The 20,189-nt window shown below is 58.6% G+C and overlaps 2 protein-coding genes across 6 annotated transcripts; both read right to left on the reverse strand.

Moving 5' to 3' along the window:
• Positions 1 to 1,603: 1,603 nt before the first annotated feature.
• HAPLN3 (hyaluronan and proteoglycan link protein 3) lies at positions 1,604 to 6,073 on the reverse strand. 2 transcript variants are annotated; one of them, XM_057365825.1, is made up of 5 exons: positions 5,842 to 6,073; positions 4,145 to 4,303; positions 3,532 to 3,903; positions 2,173 to 2,475; positions 1,604 to 1,997 (listed from the first exon to the last, which is right to left on the reverse strand). In XM_057365825.1, exons 2-5 carry the CDS (start codon positions 4,269 to 4,271, stop codon positions 1,717 to 1,719), a joined length of 1,083 nt encoding a protein of 360 aa, XP_057221808.1. In that variant the 5' UTR covers positions 4,272 to 4,303; positions 5,842 to 6,073; the 3' UTR covers positions 1,604 to 1,716. The 2 variants fall into 2 exon arrangements, with proteins under 2 accessions (XP_057221808.1, XP_057221810.1); XM_057365827.1 differs by having other exon boundaries at positions 3,532 to 3,900; positions 5,842 to 6,069.
• A 3,313-nt stretch (positions 6,074 to 9,386) lies between these two features.
• MFGE8 (milk fat globule EGF and factor V/VIII domain containing) lies at positions 9,387 to 20,189 on the reverse strand. 4 transcript variants are annotated; one of them, XM_057365830.1, is made up of 10 exons: positions 20,023 to 20,189; positions 16,453 to 16,578; positions 16,063 to 16,188; positions 15,469 to 15,582; positions 14,882 to 15,063; positions 14,363 to 14,518; positions 13,344 to 13,488; positions 12,372 to 12,574; positions 11,016 to 11,171; positions 9,387 to 10,772 (listed from the first exon to the last, which is right to left on the reverse strand). In XM_057365830.1, exons 1-10 carry the CDS (start codon positions 20,093 to 20,095, stop codon positions 10,629 to 10,631), a joined length of 1,425 nt encoding a protein of 474 aa, XP_057221813.1. In that variant the 5' UTR covers positions 20,096 to 20,189; the 3' UTR covers positions 9,387 to 10,628. The 4 variants fall into 4 exon arrangements, with proteins under 4 accessions (XP_057221813.1, XP_057221811.1, XP_057221812.1 ...); XM_057365828.1 differs by having other exon boundaries at positions 15,469 to 15,621; XM_057365829.1 differs by having other exon boundaries at positions 12,372 to 12,556; positions 15,469 to 15,621; positions 20,023 to 20,188.

The following is a 20,189-nucleotide window of genomic DNA, read 5'->3' on the forward strand; positions in this document are numbered from 1 at the left end:
AAATTATATTAAAGACAAACCCACCTTTGTGTATATATATAAAAAAAAAATTTTTTTTTCAAGCACCAAAGCAAAACGAATTAGATCTGAGCATTTTTACTAACCGTCCGGTTCCAATTATCTTCGTGCCTTTGGGGACAGGGAGGGGGGTGGGTTTGCAAAGGGCAGGGGGTTAAGTTAAATAATAAAGATGATTATTTTTTCCTGATTTTATCCACGAACAATGTAATTATTTCTGTTATTTAATCTCCAGGGTGAACAGCACCTTTTGGGGTTGTTTTTTTTGTTTGGATGTTTTTTTTTTCAGAATCCTTCTACTGCTGCAGCACGTCAGGACGGGTGGGGAGGGCTGGGGGGCTGTGGTGGAAGGAGCTGTGGGAGGAGGGAGGAGAGGRGATGGTGAGACCCAGGATGTGGGTGCTGGGGGCTGTGACCCCCCCTCTGCAGCGCCCGTCCCAGGACAACGTGCTCTTTCCAGGGGACCGTGCGGGGCACCAGCGTTCCCTGCACCTATTTATATTTTTGAACATATCCTATTTTGAAAGAATGATAAATAATAAAGAGAGCGAAATCAGAACGGGCACTTTGTCAGTGTTGGTTTTTTGGTTTTTTTTTAGGGAAGAGGGGTGTCTGGTGGGCTGGGAGGAGGGGGCAAGGCAGCAAGGAAGGAAGGGGAACCCAAGAGGGTTACACAGGAATGGCTCAGCCCCAGGCAGCACCTAAAGGACCACGGGGATGGGAGGGGTGTCCCAAGCCCCAGCTGAAGAAGGACCCTGGAGCAGGACCCTGCCCTCCCCATTCAGCTCTCACCTTGGGAGGGATGAACCCACATGCCTAAAACCCATCCAAAACCCACAGCCTGCAGGAGCTGCTTCGCCTTCCAGCTTTCAATCCCGACACCCAGGGGGTTAATTAACACTCACTAATGAGGGAACACAAGGCCATTTCAGGAGCTGAGCTGAGCCAGCACTGATGAAGCGATGCTCAGCCAAGGATGAGACAGGCAGGGATCCCCAAATCCTTCCTCCACAGCAAACCTTTCTCTCGTGATGGCACGGAGATGGGGACACAGCCATGTCACTCCAGGGCTTTCTCCACYGTTTTATTAGAAGATGTCCAGGAAATCACATCTTTTCATAGCCAATGTTCAAAGAAGAAGGCACCAGAGTTTAAACGGAGTCCAAGCAARAGGCACACCGAGATGAGGCACACAGAGATAAGGCACTTGCGCTCCCACGGGGACAGGCACAGTGGCATCCTTCAGCAGGACATGGAAGGGGCTGGAAGAGGGGCCAGGATGCAACGGAGATACTCGCTCTCTGCTCCGGCCAAACCCAGCCTTGCCTCACTCTCTCATGGCCTCACCTCATCAATTCAGAGGCTGAACCAGCCTGGAAGGGCAGGCAGCTGTTGTGACAACCTGGCACCACAGGAAGGGAAGGGGCCACCAGCCATGGGTGGCAGCAGCAGCCCGTGGGGATCATCCTGGCACACGTCCCATGCCAGGGATTGTCCTGCGCTGCCCAGGTGGCAGCCACCCCAAGCAGCTGCAAGATGAGGAAAATACAAAGGAAGGAAAAAAAAACAAAACAAAAAGAAACCTCCCGCCATCCCACCTCCCCCCAGTCACCCCCAAAACAGCCCCTGGAAATGCCCAACACTGGGCACCGGCAGGCTGGAAACATCCCTCGTCCAAGAAGGATCCCTCCTGGCTCCTTATCTCTCCCGGTAGCAGAAGACCCCAAASCTGCCCTTGCTGGGGAAGCCAAAGGTGCGGACCCCGGGCTCAGCGGGGCCGCAGTTGGCCCGGGGTGTGACGATGGGGTAGCGGACACTGCCATCTGCCAGCCAGCCGGCATCGCAGCGGTCCAGCCCCAGGAACTTCCAGGCGGAGTAGAGCTGCCCCACCCGGGCGATCTCGGCCCCCTCATCCTGGCAGCTCTGCTTGGCCTCYTCCAGCGTCATCCCGGCCTGGCGGTCCAGGTAGAAAACCTCTCCTAGGAGGGAGAGAGGAGCGTGAGTGGGGAACAGCAGTGCTGAGCATCATCCACAGCATCCCCACCTGGARCATCACTGCAGCTTGACCCCACCCCGGCCAAATCCTGTGCCCTAAGAGAGTGATGCACAGCACCTCCCCAGGATCCCAGCCCCGTTCCCCGGCCCAGAACCCACCTTTGAGCGCGGAGGAGAAGCAGAAGGCATCGAAGCGGTGCAGGTGCCGGTGGCGCGGGCCGTAGCTGCGGATGCCCGGGGCGAGGTGCACGCCCCCGCAGGGTTTGCGGGGCAGGCGGATGGGGTACTGCACCGTGCCGTCAGCCAGCCAGCCCGCGTTGCACCAGTCCAGCCCCTCGCTCCACGCCTGGAAGAGCTGGTTAAAGTTGGCGAGGATGGCACCTTGGTCCCGGCACACTTGCTCGGCCTCGTGGAAGTTGAGGCGGTACTGCCCGCGGGGAGGCTGGTACGGGAACACGATGCCTGTAGGCAGATGGGACACTCAGCTGGCTCCGTGGGCAGCGCACCCAATGCAAGCCCAGCCACAGGGGTCCCTGGCTCATGACAAAATCGGGTTCTGGGACAGGGACACCTCGGTGCGGCAGAGACAAGGCTCAGGGATGCAGGGATGGGGCTGCTCCGCACACGCAAGCGCCAGCAGCGAGTTGCCAGCGACATCTGGTGGCACAGGGACACACGGGCTCGGTCCTGGGGACACGAGGAACCCCTCACGGGATGCACAGACTGCAATAGGGATGCAGGGACCCATCATCACGGGGTTGTACAGACCACGGTCCTGGGAACAGACGGACAGTTGTCTCGGGGAGGCAGGGAACACCCCTGAGGGGATGGGGATGCATAGGAAAAGGGATACAAGGACCAGAATCGTGGGGATATATGGCCATGATCCCAGGGGAAAAGAGACCACCAGCATGGGGATGGATGGACCACAGAACCACGGGCATCACCACCACAGGGACACAGTCACAGGGACWGGGGACAAGTGGTGGGGACGAATCACTGCGGGAGGCAGGACCCAGGGACCAGGGGGTGGGGCAGAAGGGAGAAAAGGGGACATTTCAACAGCTCTGCTCTCAAAGCAGTGTCAAGGCTGAGTCAGGTCCCTCATGACAAATGAGCAAGAGAGGCTGGAACGATCACCAAGGTTCATCATAAGATGTACAGGGATATCCAGWGCTGGGAGGGGAGGGGGCGGCTCCACATAGTGCAGCACAGTGGGAAAATGGGTGGGTCAAGGCAGGAAATGCTGTGGCCATGGGGTCACTCCYAACTATGACTCCAGCAGCACCCTTGGTGTCCCAGCTGGGCAAACAGATCTGGGCTCACTCACCCCTGTGACCCCCAAGCCAGACAGCTCCAGCCACTGCCCCATCGCACCAAACATCCCAGCCCCTTTCTGCCCACAATCAGGCTCCCCCACCCCCMTGCCTTGCTATTCCCCAAAGAATAGGGTGCCACAGGAAAGCCAGGCTCACTTGCCTGGCACCCAGCATCCCCTGGTCCCCAGCRTGTCCCCACCTTGCAGCCGGAGGTCGATGACATCGCTCTCGTCCTCCAGCCCGTCGATGACCTCGCAGCGGTATTTGCCATCGTCCTTCAAGCGCACGTCACTGATGACCAGTGAGGCCTCGTGCCGGCTGGCCTGGCGAATGTGAGCACGGCCCTTGAAGTCCCCAAAGGCCATGTAGGTCTTGCCTATGGCCACCATCACGTCCTGCTCTTTGGTGTAGTCGTCCCGCAGCTTGGACCACTTGATGCGGATTTTGCGCTTAGGTCCCAGGTCGGGCTCGTAGCGGAAGTGGCAGGGCAGGGTGACGTTGGCACCGTTGTAGCTGTACACAGGGTCTTTGGAGGTTTCCACAACCAGTTTGGCTCCGTTGAAGTAATCTACTGGGGATAGGGAAGGAAGGCGTGATGGGCAGATCAGGATCCAGGGCTGGGCAGCATCCCCAAACCTTCCTTCGAGCCACCACCTATTCCACCATGAGCATGCCCAAGTAACCCTGGAGCACCCCTGCTTGCCCTCTGAACCCCACATCCCACAAAGAGATGGTCTCCACCCCATCCAGTACCCAGGGGTGGTACTTCAGCCTCCTGTGACCAGCTGCCAGCCCCCTTGTCCCCGATGTACCTTTGTCCTGCCCRTCGCCATCGTCATTCATGATGTGGTTGTAGTAGAAGCCGTTGTAGAAGGGGTGGTAGGAGGCACTGGCCAGGCGCAGCAGGGTGGCCTTCAGGAGGAGTGGGAGGAGCAGCATGGCTGGGAAGTGAGGCTGAACCCTGAGGGGGGCTGCAGAGGGGGAAAGGGCTGCTGTGACACCCCCAAATATCCAGGAGAAAGCCAGCAATGCYTGGCCGTGGTGCCAAGCAGACCCATACCAGGGGTGCAAGGAGAGGRGTGGGAAGAGCCAGCAGAGCACCTCGCCTGCCCGCAGGGGAGAGCTCAGAAAACCTCAGCCATGTYCCCGGAGCCACCCCCAGCGGGGCTCCTGGTGCCCTCCCTCCTCATCCTCCCGCCTGGGTCACACCAACAGCCCCGCATCCACCGCTGCCATTGCAGGATGGTCATTGCGGGGAGCGCCCGGCTCGCAGGGGAGTGCTGACACCCAGCCGGGGACGGGGCAGCTGGAGAAACCAGCTGGGATCCCAGGGTGTCCTTTGAGCAGGGAAAACATCACGGGGTGCAGGGGGAGAGAAGYGGCAGAGCCCCACTGTGAAGCAGCAAGGTCGGTTTACAGAGGCAGCCGAGCGTGCAGCCCGACCAAGGAGGGAGGGACAGAGCTCGGGCTGCCTCCGCTGCCCCGGTCCGGACAAAGCCCGGCACCACTCCCCGTCCTGGCCGAGCACCCCCGAGTCCAACACGGGACTGCCGCCCTGCACCACAGACACGGCTGGCAACGACCCCTTGCAACATATTTGGGCTCCCAAAATCCGTCCCATGGGTTGGGGGCATCAGAAMTGTGCACTGTCCCGAGTTCTGGGGGCCAGAACGCACAGGGGTGCCCCGCGCGGGGCTCACCCAGGGTGCTACCAGCAGAATTGGCTTGTGAGCATTCCCAGAGCCGGCAGAGGGGGCCCGGCACCCRGCAAGCCCCAGGCAGACCCCATCCAGCACTGGGGGGCTCTGACATCCGTGCCCTGCTCAAACAAGGCTTTGGAACGCCTGCAAACCTCCCCGGGGCCAGGGGGCTGTGAGAGAACAGAGCTCATCCCCGGAATGGTCAATACGGGGTACGGTGGTGCTCGCTGGGGTCCGGGGCATGAAAYCGGCCCCGCTCACCACAGCTTGGGGTGAGAAACCGGCCGCTCAACCCCGGACCCTCCTCCGCTGTGAGCGCCACTGCACAGTGGGCAGCTCACACTTGCCACCCACTGGGGCCAGCAGAACCGGTGGCCGAGGGTGCAGGGTGCACCCAGGGGAGCGCCAGCACAGCCTGGGGTGCTGCTGGCACTGCAGTGTAGGGACACAGCGGGGACACCATAGGGACACCACAGGGACACCACAGGGACACCACCACGTGCTGCCCACGCGTCGCAGGGTGGGCTCGAGGCACGGCAGCTCCACAGCTCTCTTTGCAGGGCACCAGCCCTGCTCCCCCTGTACCCCAACACCGGTGACCCCCCCCAAACCCAGCGCTGCAGCGACGAGCAGTGGTCCCGGCATTCCTGCGGTGCCACGAGCATCGTGCTGCAGCTCCCAGCACAGCGATGCTTGGCACCTTCCCCAGTGATGCCCAGCTCCCTCCACGGCACTGCCATCCCCCCTGGTGCCCACCRCCCCGGGTGCCAGCCCTCCCCAGCCCGGCGCTGGGGTCAAGCCCTACTCACGCTGGTTGCGGGCAGGCTGCAGGCAGATGCACTGTGTTTAGGGCTCTTGCAGGGCTGAGAGGAAGCAGCTCCAGGGCCTGCCTCTTAAAGGGAAACACACGCCTTTCCCAACCCCCTGCTCGCAGCCCGGAGCTGGGGTGGGTGCCCCCGTCCCCCCGCCTGCCCACCATGCCTGGGTGATGGCCTCACCGAGCATCCACACACTGCCCACACGGTGCCCACACGGTGCCCACACACCTCATCTGGGGTGTGCCAGCTGCCTGCACTGCCCCCGACTTGGAAAGGGCAGCACTGGGGAGCAACGTGCCCTGTCGGGGCTGGTGGGATCCTGTGATGTTCCGTGCAAAACCCCAGTGAAGCCACAGTGCCAGGGAAAAAGAGACATCCCTCATCCCACATCCCACTGGAGGGGACYAGCCACGGTCCCCAGACAAAGGTGGATGTGGCAGGAGCATCACAGGCACCGGCAGCTTGGGACAGGTGGGCTGTGGCACAGAGTGTTCTGTGCCCAGAATGTGCAGGCAGAATCTGGAATTCAGGAAAGACAGCTGAGCTGTGGGGTTCAGCCTCTTCAGGGTCTGCYTGGGGCTATGAGGACAAAGAGAGGCACAGAAACCAGGGCAAAAGCTCTGGGGTGCCCAGTTGCACCATGCGAGGGGACATCATCCCTAAACCGGGGTGATGCCCTCCATGCCAGCTGCCACTGGCACACAGACATGCAGACCCAGCTCCAGGAACCCCAGATGGAGCCCTCRGGAAGGGCAGCACGGCCGCGGCACCGCCGGGGGATGCCGGTCATGGGGTGCACAGAGGGGCCAAACACACGGAGGAACCACGGTGCGGCGTGTGCCCTGACCCATCGACCCGCTGTCCCAGCCCAGAGCGCCGCTTCACCCCCCACTTTGTTGTTTTATGGCAAGGAAATGAGGCGTGGGGGCCCCGGTCCAGCTCTTTGCCGCCGTGCAGGATGGCTTCAAGCCGGAAAGAAAACAAGCCGTGTAAAAATAAACGGCCCGAGGCTGGCTGCGGGGTGAAGGGGGCCAGGAGCCTTTGCCGACAGCGCCCAGCACGGAGCGCTCGGGGTGCGATCCTGTCTGCCCGTCGCCGCCACGCTGATAGCGAGCAGCCAGCAAGGAAACGGTGTTATCTGCCGCCAGCGCCGGCATGGCAGCCCCGGCAGGGATAGCAGTGCGACCCGGGCTCCGGAGGCACTGCTCTGCCTTGCTCCCCTTTCCCCGCACACCCAGCAGCCCTGCCAGCCCTCCCCGGGGAGGGACGAGCGGAGCCGGGCTGCCCGGGCACACGGGAGTGTGACGGCCGGGCACAGCGCCCGGAGCAGCCTGTGCCGCAGCCCACAATGGAAGGACAATTACATCTGCCGGCACTGGGGCCGCTGCGCTGCCCGCACCACGGCCCAGGGTCCCTGCTGCCCCCAGCCCTGTCCCTCGGCCGGAGGGGGTGGTGGGGTGGTGTCCTAGGTTGGTGTCCCAGCGGCAACCTGGCCACCAGTGTCCCGCTGCAGTTGTTTGCCCAAATTGTTCCAGTGATCCAGCAGCTGCGATGGTTCTCYCCACCCCCGGGGCTGTGCAGACAGACAGACAGCTCTGTCGGGGCACGCTGCTCCCTGGCGTGGCTGTCCCATTGTTCCCGGGCTGAGGAACAAGCCCCAGAGTCCTGCACTGCCTGCACCAGCAGCCATCCTCTGCCTGGTCTGAGGAGGGGACTGGCAGCATGGAAGGGGACAGAGATGCTTTTAGGCACCTCTTTAGTAACAAATCCTGGCTCACCTTAGGCCATGRCTTGTCTGGATGTTGCCAGTGGTTTCCCCATCTCCTCCTAGGGAGCTGCGGGCACAGGGAAGGATCGGGCCACCAGCAGTCCCCGAGGAAGAAGGAATCTCCTTCATTCCTTCCCACCTCTCACCCTCTTCTTGTTTTCCATTCCCTGAGGGGTACCCTGGGTGTGACCACAGGWTTCAGATTGAGCAAAGCTGTGCAGGGTCTGACCTGGGAACACATGTTTAGGGCACGTGTCTGAGTTTGGCTGAACAGGAGCCATAAAAGTGTCATCCCAGTCTTCCCCGCCTCAAAGTCAGCATCTGACAGCTCTGCTGTGGCCTCGCCAGAGAGATTTGTCTGTGAAATGCTGCTTGCACAGGATGATTCCAGCAGGAACACTCCCATTCCTGGTGGGATGGAGGAGGTTGTGATCTGAGCTGGGCTTTCCGGGTGGTGAGGAGAGGATGCTGTCCCTGACGGCTGCTTCCTGAGGAGCCAGCTCGCCACAGCTGGCAGCACCAGCAGCAGGGTGCCGGCCATCCCGCCTTCCTGCTGTCCCATCAACCCAGCCACGTCCGGGAAGAGCATCCCAGGGACAGGGACAGGCGGTGAGGGGCTGTGCATGGTGGGGAGGGCACCCTGGCTCTCCCAATCCCCCCATCCTGCGGCTCTGGGGGATGAAGGAAATGCCACAAGGCTGGGAAAGGGCTCAGCATCCATCAGAGGGGCTGGCTTGGGGGGTGGCAATGGGCAGGGGGAGCAGCAGCTGGGGGCTGAGGATGCATCCCCTGCTCTGCTGTGCAGCATCTGCTCCCACCACCCTCCTCCTGGAGCCTCTGCCACGTCCCTGGCTCACGGCTGACTTGGCTGGACTCAAAGCGAACTGCTCTTATCTCTGCCACAGCTTCCCGATGATAAGGGTGGCATGTCTGGAAGTGAAGAGGGCAGACTGTCCCCCTGTCCCTGGCTCTAACTGTGGCTGTTATTTGTCACCAAGCAGCTGCAGCCACTGCCACAATGAATTCAGCCCAGTCTCTGCAAGGGCTGGCACCCACAGGCTGGGTATGAGCCCACCTGCCATGGGCAAGGCCCAAGGAGGGGATGCCTGGCCCAGGAGGGCACTGGGAGGTGCAGGAAGATTGTCCAGAGCTGCAGGGACAGGGAGCTATGGTTGGACATGGGTGACTCTTGGCCATTCAGTGTGGCAGATTCCAGAGATGAGCAAAACTCCTCTGTCCTGTTCACCTCAGTGCTCCTTCCCCACGTGGGATCACATCCTCAGTACAGGGAGATCCTGCTCCAAGGGGGCCCTGCTGGGAACATCCCCCCAGGCAGCTTCACACAGCTCCCAGCTCCCTCCAGCCCTGGGAGCATGTTTGGCTGTAGGAGCCGATCCTGGATCCTGGATTTGCTCCAGGATCAAAGCCAAAGGAGGAGACACAGGGTGTGGGGTGCTGATAGAGGCTTCCCCTCCCCAAGTCCCATCCTGCTGTCTGGCCAGCTGTGAGCACTGTCTCCAGCAGCTGTGACAGGGTGGAGGCAGTGGGAAAGAGGCACACRAAGCCCTGAGATAGCCTATTTTTCAGGCAGGGAAGGGAGCTAGAAGGGCCTGTGAAGGCAGGAGAAGTGTGGGGCCAGCACAGCAGCTGGAAACCCCCAGGATGGAGGAGTTGAGGGGCTCAGAGGGAATCCTGGGGGATCACCAGACCAGCAGGGCTTTGGGAGATGSCCTTTGGAGAGGCACAGAGCAGACRAGCCAACACCCCCAAAGTTTCAGCTGGTTTTAATACTGTCAGAGACACCCCAGAGCGGGGCCATCACTGCCATCCCACCCGGGCTCCCTCAGCCCTTGCCACAGTGAGCCCACTGCCAGCCCAGCCCCATGGCCACTTCACACACCAGCAGGCAGGGGAAGCATTGCTGCCAGCCTGGACCCTCCCCTGCTCCCACCCGGGGCTCACTCATCTCCTGCTGCTAACCCCGAGGGCTCCAGCGTTGCAAGAGGCTCCCCCCCACCATGGAAAGGGAAAAAAAAATCAGGTTACAAAAAGGGTCATGGCACGGCTCTCTGCCTGCTGCATTTGGGTGGTGTCACTACCACCTTTCCCATCTTTTCTCCACATCCTTGTGGCTACAAACCAACTCGCCCTGCTACCAGATCACAGTCCCCCTGGTCACCACTGGGCTCTGAGGATAAGGGACCTCCAGGCACCCCAAACTACAATAAGCTGGGGATGACGGCAGTGCTGAGACTTGGGAAAATGCTGGAGCTGGCATCCCAGGAAGGGGAATGGGTAGGGCCTGCCAAAATGCCAGCTGTGGCACCTGCCAGAGTGCCCAGAGGACAGAGCCACCATCGGTGGGGGTCTGGTGCCTCTTGCCAGGAGCCATCTCATCACTCCCCTCGCACTCTGTGGTGCTGACACTGCAGGCAAGGAGACCCAGGGCCTGGCAAAAGGGGACAACAGCTGAGTTTTTTCAGGGGWTTTTCAGAGCCCCTGCTTGCAGACAAGCAGGAAGCAGGAGGGACAGCAGAGGCTGCAAGCCAGGGGTGCCTGCCCTAACACCCCAAAGGCTGCTGAGCCCCAAAACCCAGTTCAGGCCAGGGACTGCCACTGGCTGCACCTCTCTGCTGGAAGCAGAAGCAAGAAGGGGGAGAAAATTTGTCCCCGGGCRTAGCTGAGAAGACAAAGCCAAGCCCTATTTGCAGGACAGGGTCCCCCAGCAAGGCCCCATTTGCAGGATGGTGTCCCCCCTTTGCAGGAGGGGGTCTCAGCCCTGGCTGGAGCAGCAGAAGGGCAGGAGCCATCCCCACATCCCACCTTCAAGGACCCCATAAAGTGCAGTGCTGCAGCCCCAGCACCACGGCGGGGCAGGGGAGCCCTCTCGGCCGCCTCCTGAGCGTGGGGACGTGGACAGGGGGGTGTGAGGCCAGAGCAGGAGCRGGCAGGGCAGGCAGGGAGCAGGCTGGGCAGCGGGGAAGAGCAGCCCCGTCCTTCCTGGCCGTGCCTACTCATCGCAGCCCAGCAGCTCCACGCGCAGGGTGATGCGGTTGTGCCAGGCCACGGGCAGGATGCGGACAAAGCGGGCGTAGAAGGGCACGTCRAACACGTTCTTCTTGTGGGAGTAGTTGTCACTGTTGCCATGGAAGATCTGGAGGAGAAAGGTGGGTGTCAGTGCAGCCAGCAYCCCAKGGAAGAGGTCACAGCACTGAGCTGACAGAGCTCAAGAAACATTTGGACAACRTTCAYAGGCAGAGCCCATGGAGTGACTCTTGGGGTGTTTTGTGCAGGGCTGGGAGTTGGACACAATGATCCTCATGGGTATTTTCCAACTCAGCACATTCTGCCCTCCCCACTGTGCCCAGGGACATCACCTCGCCCTCCCCACACCCACCTTGGTGCTGTTTGTCTGKCCATCCCGGTACAGCGTCCAGGACGTGCCGTTGTCACTGTAGGCCACCTTGTAGGCTGCCACATACTGGATGTGCCCAAAGTCGCGGGCTCCTTGCGTGATGATGCCTGTCACCTTCTTCTGGTCCCGSAGATCGATCTGCCAGAGACAAGGCTTGTCACAGCTCCTTGCAGGAGCAGTGCTCCCACCCTACAGCACTCTGCATGTTCTACAGGGTCTGGAAGAGCCGGCCCTTGGGGGTCAAGGATGGACAAAACACCACTTGACCCCCACAGCAATGCCAGACAAATCATAAAACACAACTATGAAATATTTCATCCTTCCAACACTCACAGCATCCCTCAAAGCAACCAGAAGTGGGCACAAATCCAWCTCAGCTCCCTTGCCCATCCCTGCYACCTCCACATTTTTTGCCAGAATCATCAATGTGGGAAGGACAGCCAAAAATCTCAATTAAAAAAAAATAAACCAGGATTCACAGAGGAAATGCATTTCCACTGGAAAGTAATTCTGGCTGAGAAAATACACAGTTCAACACAATCTGACATTTGGGTTCTAAGTGAGATGGTTTCTATTCTCTTTACTCTGCCACACTGTGTTTACTGCTGCTGGCACATTACAGGCTAAACGTGCAAAGGAACTGAAAATCTCATTAATTTAGTTCTTTCTTTATGCTCATGGAGGGCAGTTCCAGCACTACAATACATGTAAATCCTGAGAGCACATGAATGTCTGAACACACATAGAGAAACAAGCAGTCTGTGGTGCAACAGCCACACTCGGCGTGTCAKCCCGACCCCATCATCAGCCGATGTCTCGATAAGCTGGGTTTATTTAGAGTTGGGAGGCAGCTGCTTTTAATCATTTCCCAAATAAAAAGCGGGACAAATATCTAAACTGCTTTGTCCTATTATGTCATGGAATCATGTGAAAAGTACAAAAACAGGGGAGGAAAGAAAACTGAGAAGGAAATTTCAAAACTATTTGTTTCTATTCCAGACTGGGAAGAGAAAAGCAAGCCTGATTTTTTGCTGCAAAACAGAAACACAGTGTTSTGGGCAGCCAGAGGGTGGTGGGACRGTCACCCCAGGCTGGGGTGGMATTTCCTTACGGGGTGAGGGAGAAACTGGGGTGCTGCAGGCTTGATGCACCCCACAAGAAGGTGAAAAGACAGCATCACCACATCCCTGTGAGCACTGATTGTCACCCAGAGCTCCAGGATTGCTGTTCAAACAGGTGGCTGCGGTCCCATTCTSCCCTGTCCCTGTGCTCCCTGCTCGGGGAGAGCACTGCTGGGCTTTGTGACCCACAGCAAGGCTACAGAGACCCGAGACCCACCTGCAGCCACTCGGACTGGCCGTTGTTCAGGGCTGTCCAGGCGTTGGTTTTGCCCGTCATGTCCAGGCGGGCRTAATGAGGGTGCCAGGTAAAGGCATCGATGCCCCAGGTCTTGAAGACACTGGAGGCTGTGATCTGCTGGTCGGAGATGAGGCGGGATTTCATGCCCAGGGGCTCGGAGCAACCTGCCGTGTTGAAATACACTGTAACACAACAGTTTACACAGGCAGTGAAAAGGAAAAGAGACAACCGCACCGCCGCATGCAAAACCCCGCAGCCCTGTCAGAAACCATCCCCACATCCTCATGTTTGCACTGCACGGAGCAGCAGCAGGGCCAGGCAGGGAAATGCTCAGCAGATTTCCCGGGATTTTCAGCTATTCCCAGCTATTCCCTGGCTCACAGTGCCTCCTGCTGCAGGGACGGGTGGATGTCCCCACAGCGCAGGAACACAGAGAGCTTTGGCAAGAGACACAGGAGGATGTGAAAAGAGAAACGCAAAGACATCCCCAGCCAAAAGCACAGATGGCACCACACCCACACAGCAGCAGGACAGGACCCAAGCCCCCACAGCATCCCACTCCCACAGTGAGTCCCACTCAGATCCCAGGGCAGGAATGCAGGAGGCACAGGCAAAGGGCTCAGGCTGACGATCCCTCACATTTCCCAGAGGACTTTGATCCTCCAGTGTTTTTCAAGCTCTCAGGCAGGAAAAGTAGCGGGCTCAGAGCTCAGATGGGGAGGTAGCACAGTGAAAACTCCTGGCTTGGGAAGGTGTTAGCAGCGTGAGAATGCAGCTCGAGCTGGCTGAGCCCATGGGATTAACAGCCTGTGCTCCCCAAACRCACCCCTGGGTACTCCCAGTGTGAGGGAAAACAAATCCCTTKTCCAGAGGGATCAGCACCAGGCCAAGGGGTGATCCCTGCCCTGTGTCCCCCCTGCCCTGCAGCCCCAGGAGGGGACAGACATTTACCGTTCATCTCGCAGCCGATGAGCTCGAAGCGCAGCGTGCAGGCGCGGCGGCACATGACGGGGTAGATGCGGATGAACTGGGCCGTGATGGGAGGGTTGAACATGTTGGTCTTCATGGTGCCATAGTCCATGTTCCCCTCAAAAACCTGCAACAGCCAGCAGGGCTCAGTGCCCCAGCTCTCCCACAGCCTCCCGCATTAAATATCTCGCACAGCAGACAGAGAGATGGCAGCACTGCCCGTGGCCAAAGAGCACGGTGGGGAAAGTTGGGCTCTGTTTTTGTGCCCTGGAATAGTGCACGACCTTGCAGCAGCTCCAACACTCTCAACAGAGCTTTGCAACGCTCCCTGCTCCATCCTCACCCCCACAGAGCCACACATGCAGCAACACCCACTCCATCCCGCTTACACAACACTCCTCAAAGCACAGAGGTGGCTCTCTTCTTTCTTTTTAACACAATAAAGAGTCAAATTGTGTTTTCATGCTCTTTTTCCACTGCTGAAAAAACAAGAGGAATTCCTCTTTTTTTTTAAAAGCAAAGCAGATACTCCCAACCATTCCCTGGATGCTCAGGAAGCCAGCAAAAGACACTTGCCATGAAGAACTGGGAGTGGAGAGCGTTGCAATCTATGAGTATTTCTGCTTTGASAGACATGCTGTCAGCTGCTACTTGGTGCAGATACAACACCAAGCCACCTGAGCTGCTCAGCAGCACTCCCAGACCGAGCCCAGCTCCCACAGCGTGTCAGTGATAAAGATACTATCTGAATGACCTAAATAAGTCACTGCTGCTTCTTTGGTTATGCTCATTAYGGTCAATTAAACAGAGGCAGGGAGTACTGCTCGGCGCTGGAACTGCCTGTGCCATCTCACTGCCAGGAGAGTTCCCAGTGGTTCCCAGCATGGGAACTTTGCCCCAGGTCAAAAGCATTTCCCACACATGGGATGCAGCTTAGAGCCACTCCASCACCCCAAAATTGAGGAAATGAGACATCCCCTGCACGGAGCATCGCAGCCCACCTTGTCTACATTCTGCTTCTCATCCTTGAAGAAGGTGAACTCCCTCCCATCCAGGCTGTAGGCGACTTTGTAGGCACGGACAAACTCCTGCTGCCCCACACGGCGTGCACCCTGYGTGATGATCCCGCTCAGCCGCATCTTCCGCAGCAGGTTGGCCTGAGGATGGAAAACAAGCATGAGTGGGGTACATTGAGGGTGGGGTACACAGCCCTTGCACCCACCAGCACCGCCTGAGTGGGAGGGTGGGCATCGGGACATGGAAYGGGGCTGCCCAGGGAGCTGGAACTCCCTCCATCCCTCCAGCCYTGCAGAGCACAGGGGATCACCAACCCAAGCTCCACCTYCCTCCAATGCTCTTGCCTCCTCCAKCCCCACCMCAAGATACCCCAGGGTGGCAGCTTGCTGCAGCAATTCAGCCCCACATTTACCACCAGGAACAGTGAAATCCCRTGACAGCAAGGCCAGCATGGCTGCCAGGGCTGCTGTCTGTGCTGGCACTGCCAGTCCTGCCRCAGGTACCTGGATCCAGGGGCTCTTGTCGTAGTTGCTGGAGGTCCAGGCGTTGACGATGCCGTGGTTGTTGAGGCGGGCGAGCTCTGGGCCCCAGCGCTGGAGGCCAAGGAAGCCGTAGTAGACAGAGGATGCTGAGAGCTGGGCGTCAGAGATGGCTCCTCCTTCCATGCCCAGGAGAACAGCACAGCCTGGGGGCACAGGGGGGATCAGGATCACACAGACAYGGTCACCAGGGAGCACAATGAGGGGTCATTTGTTTCTTGTCTGGGGATAGAGCAGGAGAGGGAGGCAAGCCCTAGGACCTGGCTGTCCCCAGGATGTCCCCTCCTCCTCATCCCTCAGCCAAAACCACACCATCCATCAGTCCCCCTCACTGCACAGAGGTCTGGGGGAGAAAGGGCTGTTCTGGGGCCCTCCAGAGAGGTGAAAGCACCTTCTTGAGTGTGTTCCCTTCATCAGCACCAGGCCTGACGGCATCAARGACAGCCACAGCTGCCTTCCAGACCCCCTAAACTGGTGATGAGATCTCTCCTGGCAATGAGGGACAGACAGGAGGGAACAGGGAGGGAAAGGGAATCCAGTCAAGGACTTACGGACGTGGCAGGTCTTCCCCAAGAATGGAGAAGGACATTTGCAGGCGTAGTCACCATCCAGGTCCAGGCAGGTGCCTCCATTCTTGCAAGGTTGGGAGGAGCACTCATTCTGGTCTAGGAGAGAGTGGGGGAGCTCAGGAGGCAACCCCAAACCTGGAGACGAGACCCCTCACTCAGAGCAGCAGGAAGAAGGGGAGGCATCCCCTGAAGGGCCATGGCAGGGACTCTGATGACACGGTGGCAGGGATTGAAGCTCTACCCCAAGGACCCATCCATGCCATGTCCCCACTGAGTGCAGCCATGCAGGTGCACAGGCACTCAGTCAATCACAGCTGGGACACTGCATGGAGCAGGGAGAGCCTCGAGGCACCCCTCATGTTATTATTCCAGGCACCAAGGCCCTCCAGAGATGCAGACACACAGTGTGTCCCCACCCCATGGTCCTTCCCTGCACCCTGCAAGCTCCAAAACAGCCCATGGTCCCTGAGACAGCCTGGTACCCCACAGACACAGCTGCACACACCCCCATTTGTCACCCCAGAGCTGTCCCAGGGGTCCCCAAGCTTCCCCTGCCCCCCAGAGCACAGTACTCACTGTTCTGGCAGTGCACCCCATCGTACCCCGCGGGGCACTTGCAGATGTAGTCAGTAAAGACGTCCCCTCGGTTTGGGACCAGCTGGCATTCACCATTGTTGTGGCAAGGATTGGGGTGGCAGGGGCCTGGGGAAGGGGAAAAACAACTGTAATATAGGCACGGGTGGAAAATATGAGCATCCAGTGGGCTTCCACTCCCCACAGACACCGCATTCCCCCCAAGTGTATCCCAGCACCATATCCCAGCCTGGATCCCTGCTCTRTGTGTCCATCAGCCATCAGAAGGGCTGGAGCCCAGGGCCAGTGGTGCAGGGCCATGACAAGGGCACACTAACTCTCTGCAAGGTTCCTGGCTGACATGGAGCACCTGCAAAAGGGTCAGCTCCTCACCTTTCTCYGTCTCATTGCAGTCAATCCCAACGTAGCCCTCGGGGCAGATGCAGAAGAAGGGGGCCTCGTTAATCCCAGTCAGGCAGGTGCCCCCATTCTGACAGTGGTTCACGTCACAGAAGTCACCTGGAAATAAAGCCAGGTGTCACTGCAAACCATCCCTAAGGCATCCCAGCCCAACTGCAGGAACTGCTCTGCTGCAAATCCCACAGGGAAGGAGCACCTGGCAGGGACTGGCTGCTGGACTTTGCACAGAAGCAATGGTTGAGAGTGGCAGCACAACCAGCAGGACCTGTCCTGCCCTGGCACATTAAAAACAGAGGTTTAACAGAGTCTATAAATCAAAGTGAAGACAGGGGGAACCCGGGGTTTGGTGCATTTTATGTTTTTGACACTTGGCTGAGAAATGTGAGTGGCCAGGCTGGGCCTCACTCAGGCACGAACAGGACAGGATCATTTAAGGGAATGGGGTTGGTGCTGTTGCTGGGTTTTGCTAATGGAAGTTTGTACTTGTTAGAGCACCAAAAAAAAAAAAAAAATCATTGTAGGGGGAGCTCGAACGCCTCAGTTCCCAGATGCTGGAAACAGGCAGGGAGGAAGCACAAGGTCCATCTCTGCAGGACGCCTGCCAGACCTCCAGCACTCTCTGAGCAGCAGCTCTGGCTCACAGGAAGGTTCCCCCAGGGAGSTGGTGGGGCTGCATCATTTTCCCTCCCTGTTCATCCACCTCCAGCATCTGCCGTGGTGTAGGGTTTATGTGGCAAGTTTGGGGCTGCAAAGGTGGCTCCTGCAAGAAGACAACAGCTGCTTCCATGTTGGAGACAGCCAGTGCCAGCCAATGCCAAAACAGACCCTCTGCTGCCCAGAGCTGGTGGGCAATATATCCAAGATAAATATATATATATATTATATATTTATAAATATATGATATATATCCAAGATAAAGTGAAAAACACTGTGCAGCAGCTGTAGAAGAGGAGTGAGAAAATGTGAGAGAAACAGCCCTGCAGACACCCCCRGCAGTGAAAAAGGAGGGGAAGGAAGCAATCCAGGTACAGGAGCAGGGATTCCACTGCAGCCCATGGAGAAGAGCAGTCTCCCTGCAGCTTGTGGAGGGTCACAGGGGAGCAGATATCCACCCTGCAGCCCACAGATTACTCCAGGCTGAGCAGTCTCTTTCTCATGGACTGTATCTCCATGGAAAGGACCCGCACCAGAGCATTTCATGAATAGCTSCAGCCCACGGGAAGGACCCACTCTGGATCTTTTCCTTCTTTTCCCCACCCTATCTTATTGAGGAGGGGAGTGAATGAGATCAACCCACCACACCCTCCAACCTTCTACTCCCCATTGCAGRGCTGAATCAGATTGCAAGAGCTGGGCTGAAATTCCTCCCACCCTCAATTTATTCTGCCTGAAAGCTGCAAGGCGGCARCACTCCATAAACCTAGACCAGATTTCCATACAACTGGCTGAAAGCCCCAGTAACTCCTCGTCAAACAGGACAGYGCATCCCTTCTCTGCCACACTGAAGAAGTCAGAATAAGAGCTGAACCCAGGTGGAGACCCAGGAATAACCCTTCACTACATGCATGACCTGGAGATGGTGCAAGTTGATGAGCTGTGGGCTCGCTGCCCAGACCCACACCAAACAAGGCAGTTCTCATTAGCCTAAGCTACTACTCAGAGAGCTCCTACTCATCAGTCCTTTAATAGCAGGACTCCTTCGAGTTAATCCTACTATTCCTGACACTCCACATCTGTACACACTGGTGGCAGATAGGCCRGCATCAGGTGAAGGTTTCCATAATGATGCCGTAGCTCCCTTAGCCCAGCCTCAGGAGGCAGAAAAATTTGGGCAGCAGTTCAAGTCGCTGCCTGCTCTGCCCAGCCTGTTCTGGATGACCTCATGCTCCATCAATGCGCTGCCATGAGCTACAGCATGGGAGGAGAGGGCTCCTGCTGATACGTGGGGATGCCTTTGCCCCATGCCCCTCCACCCCTCTGCAGGTCTTGGGCACATCCAGCCACCCCACTGCAAGCAACTCTGCTGGCAGCCAGTCAAGGATATGACATCCTTGACAAGATATTTCTGTTCGACACCRGCTGCTTTCCCCAGACAGAGTGTCAAGGAATGTGTGCTCCCCCAAACATCAGTGCTGCCCCCAGCACAGGAGTGTCTGGGGTGTGACACAGCACAGCAAAYCAGCAAGGTTTCCTCCCAGGGTTGCGGCAGGAACAGTCCAAGTTTTATAATTTAGTTATTCCAAGTAACTGCACTCCCTTTAATCCCCTCCCAAGAATAATCCCTTACGTGGTGGGTGTCAGTAGCCAGCCCCCTGCCTAGCAGCGAGGCACACAGGTCACATTTTCCACTGCAGCAAGCAGTTTTTGATGCTCCTGTTTCTGGGCTGATTCAGGCCTGGTTTCAGAGCTGTTCAGTATCTCCATCCTCCACACACACATTTTTCTCCAGTCATGGACAAAGCTGTCACAGGCTGAACACTCAGGGACCAAGGCAACACAGATCAGCCACCGCTTTTGGAAATGTTTGCTTATATGAACCCGCAGGCTGGCTGGAAGGCAAAAATAACATCCTCCGAACACTGGGACAGCTCATCCCAGCAGGGCTGGGGGAAGTCGGGTCTTGGGAGGGCAAAAAGGACACCTCAGCTGCCCATGGGGAGTGAACATAARCAGGGCCTTCCTCGCCCCTTCCTGCTGCCCTTTGTCCCCTGACCTGCAGCCTGCACTTGGGCTTTGCTCCCCTTTTCCCTGGTCTCATCCATCCCTTTTGGAGCCAAGCGCCCCAGGCGTGACCCACGGGGTTATGATGGAGCTGCTGCTCCCCGGGGCTCCCCGGGCCAGGCCAGCTGGGTGCGCAGTACCAGGCGGTCCCAGGGACGCTGTTTACATTGCAGGCACGGTTATCTGAGCCTGAAAGCACGGGACAGTCTGGCTGAGCGACTCTCAGACGGGGTCGTGGACCCCGGAGATCCTCCGCTCCTGCAGCAGCAGCCCTGGSGCTGCACTCTCTCTCACCAGCACCCTGCGACCCGCACAGAAGCTTGGACCCACTCACCCTGCACCCCAGATCCTTCCTTCTACATTCTGGATTCCCACCACCGCAGATCCCCGGCATCTCGGGTTCCCCTACACCCCCGACAAGCCCTGCACCCCGGACACCCCCTGCACCCGCGATGCCCCCTACTCCGGATCCCCAGCATTCCGGGCTCCCCTGTATTCCGGATCCCCTGAACCTCACATTCCCCTGCACACCAGACAACCCCGCACTCCAGATTCTCCGCACTCTGGCTCCCCTACACCTCGGACTGCCCCGCACCCCGGAATCCCTGCGCACCGGACAACCCTGCACTCCAAATCCCCACCACTCCGGATCTCCAGCATTCCAGCCTGCCTGGCACCCAGGTTTCCCTGCACCCCGGATCCCCTGCAACTCGGATCCCGGCACCCAGCTCCCCGGAATCCCGTCTCCCCGGCACCCAAACCCCCGGTTCCCCGGCACTCCCGATCCCCGGTTCCCCGGCACCCCGTCTCCCCGGCACTCACTGGACACGAYCAGCAGCAGCGAGAGCCCCACGGACACGGCGAGCAGCACTCGCAAGGACCTGGCCGCGCTCATGTTGCGTCCCGAGCCGCGCCGTGCGCTCCCCGGCGAGCGRCTCCGCTGGGCTCCGYTSGGCTCCGGTGCGGGGCTCGGGGCGGGCACTGCCTCA

Source organism: Malurus melanocephalus, unplaced genomic scaffold (assembly GCF_030028575.1).
Source record: "Malurus melanocephalus ecotype Western Australia unplaced genomic scaffold, MMel_1.1 scaffold_58, whole genome shotgun sequence".
NCBI lineage: Eukaryota > Metazoa > Chordata > Aves > Passeriformes > Maluridae > Malurus > Malurus melanocephalus.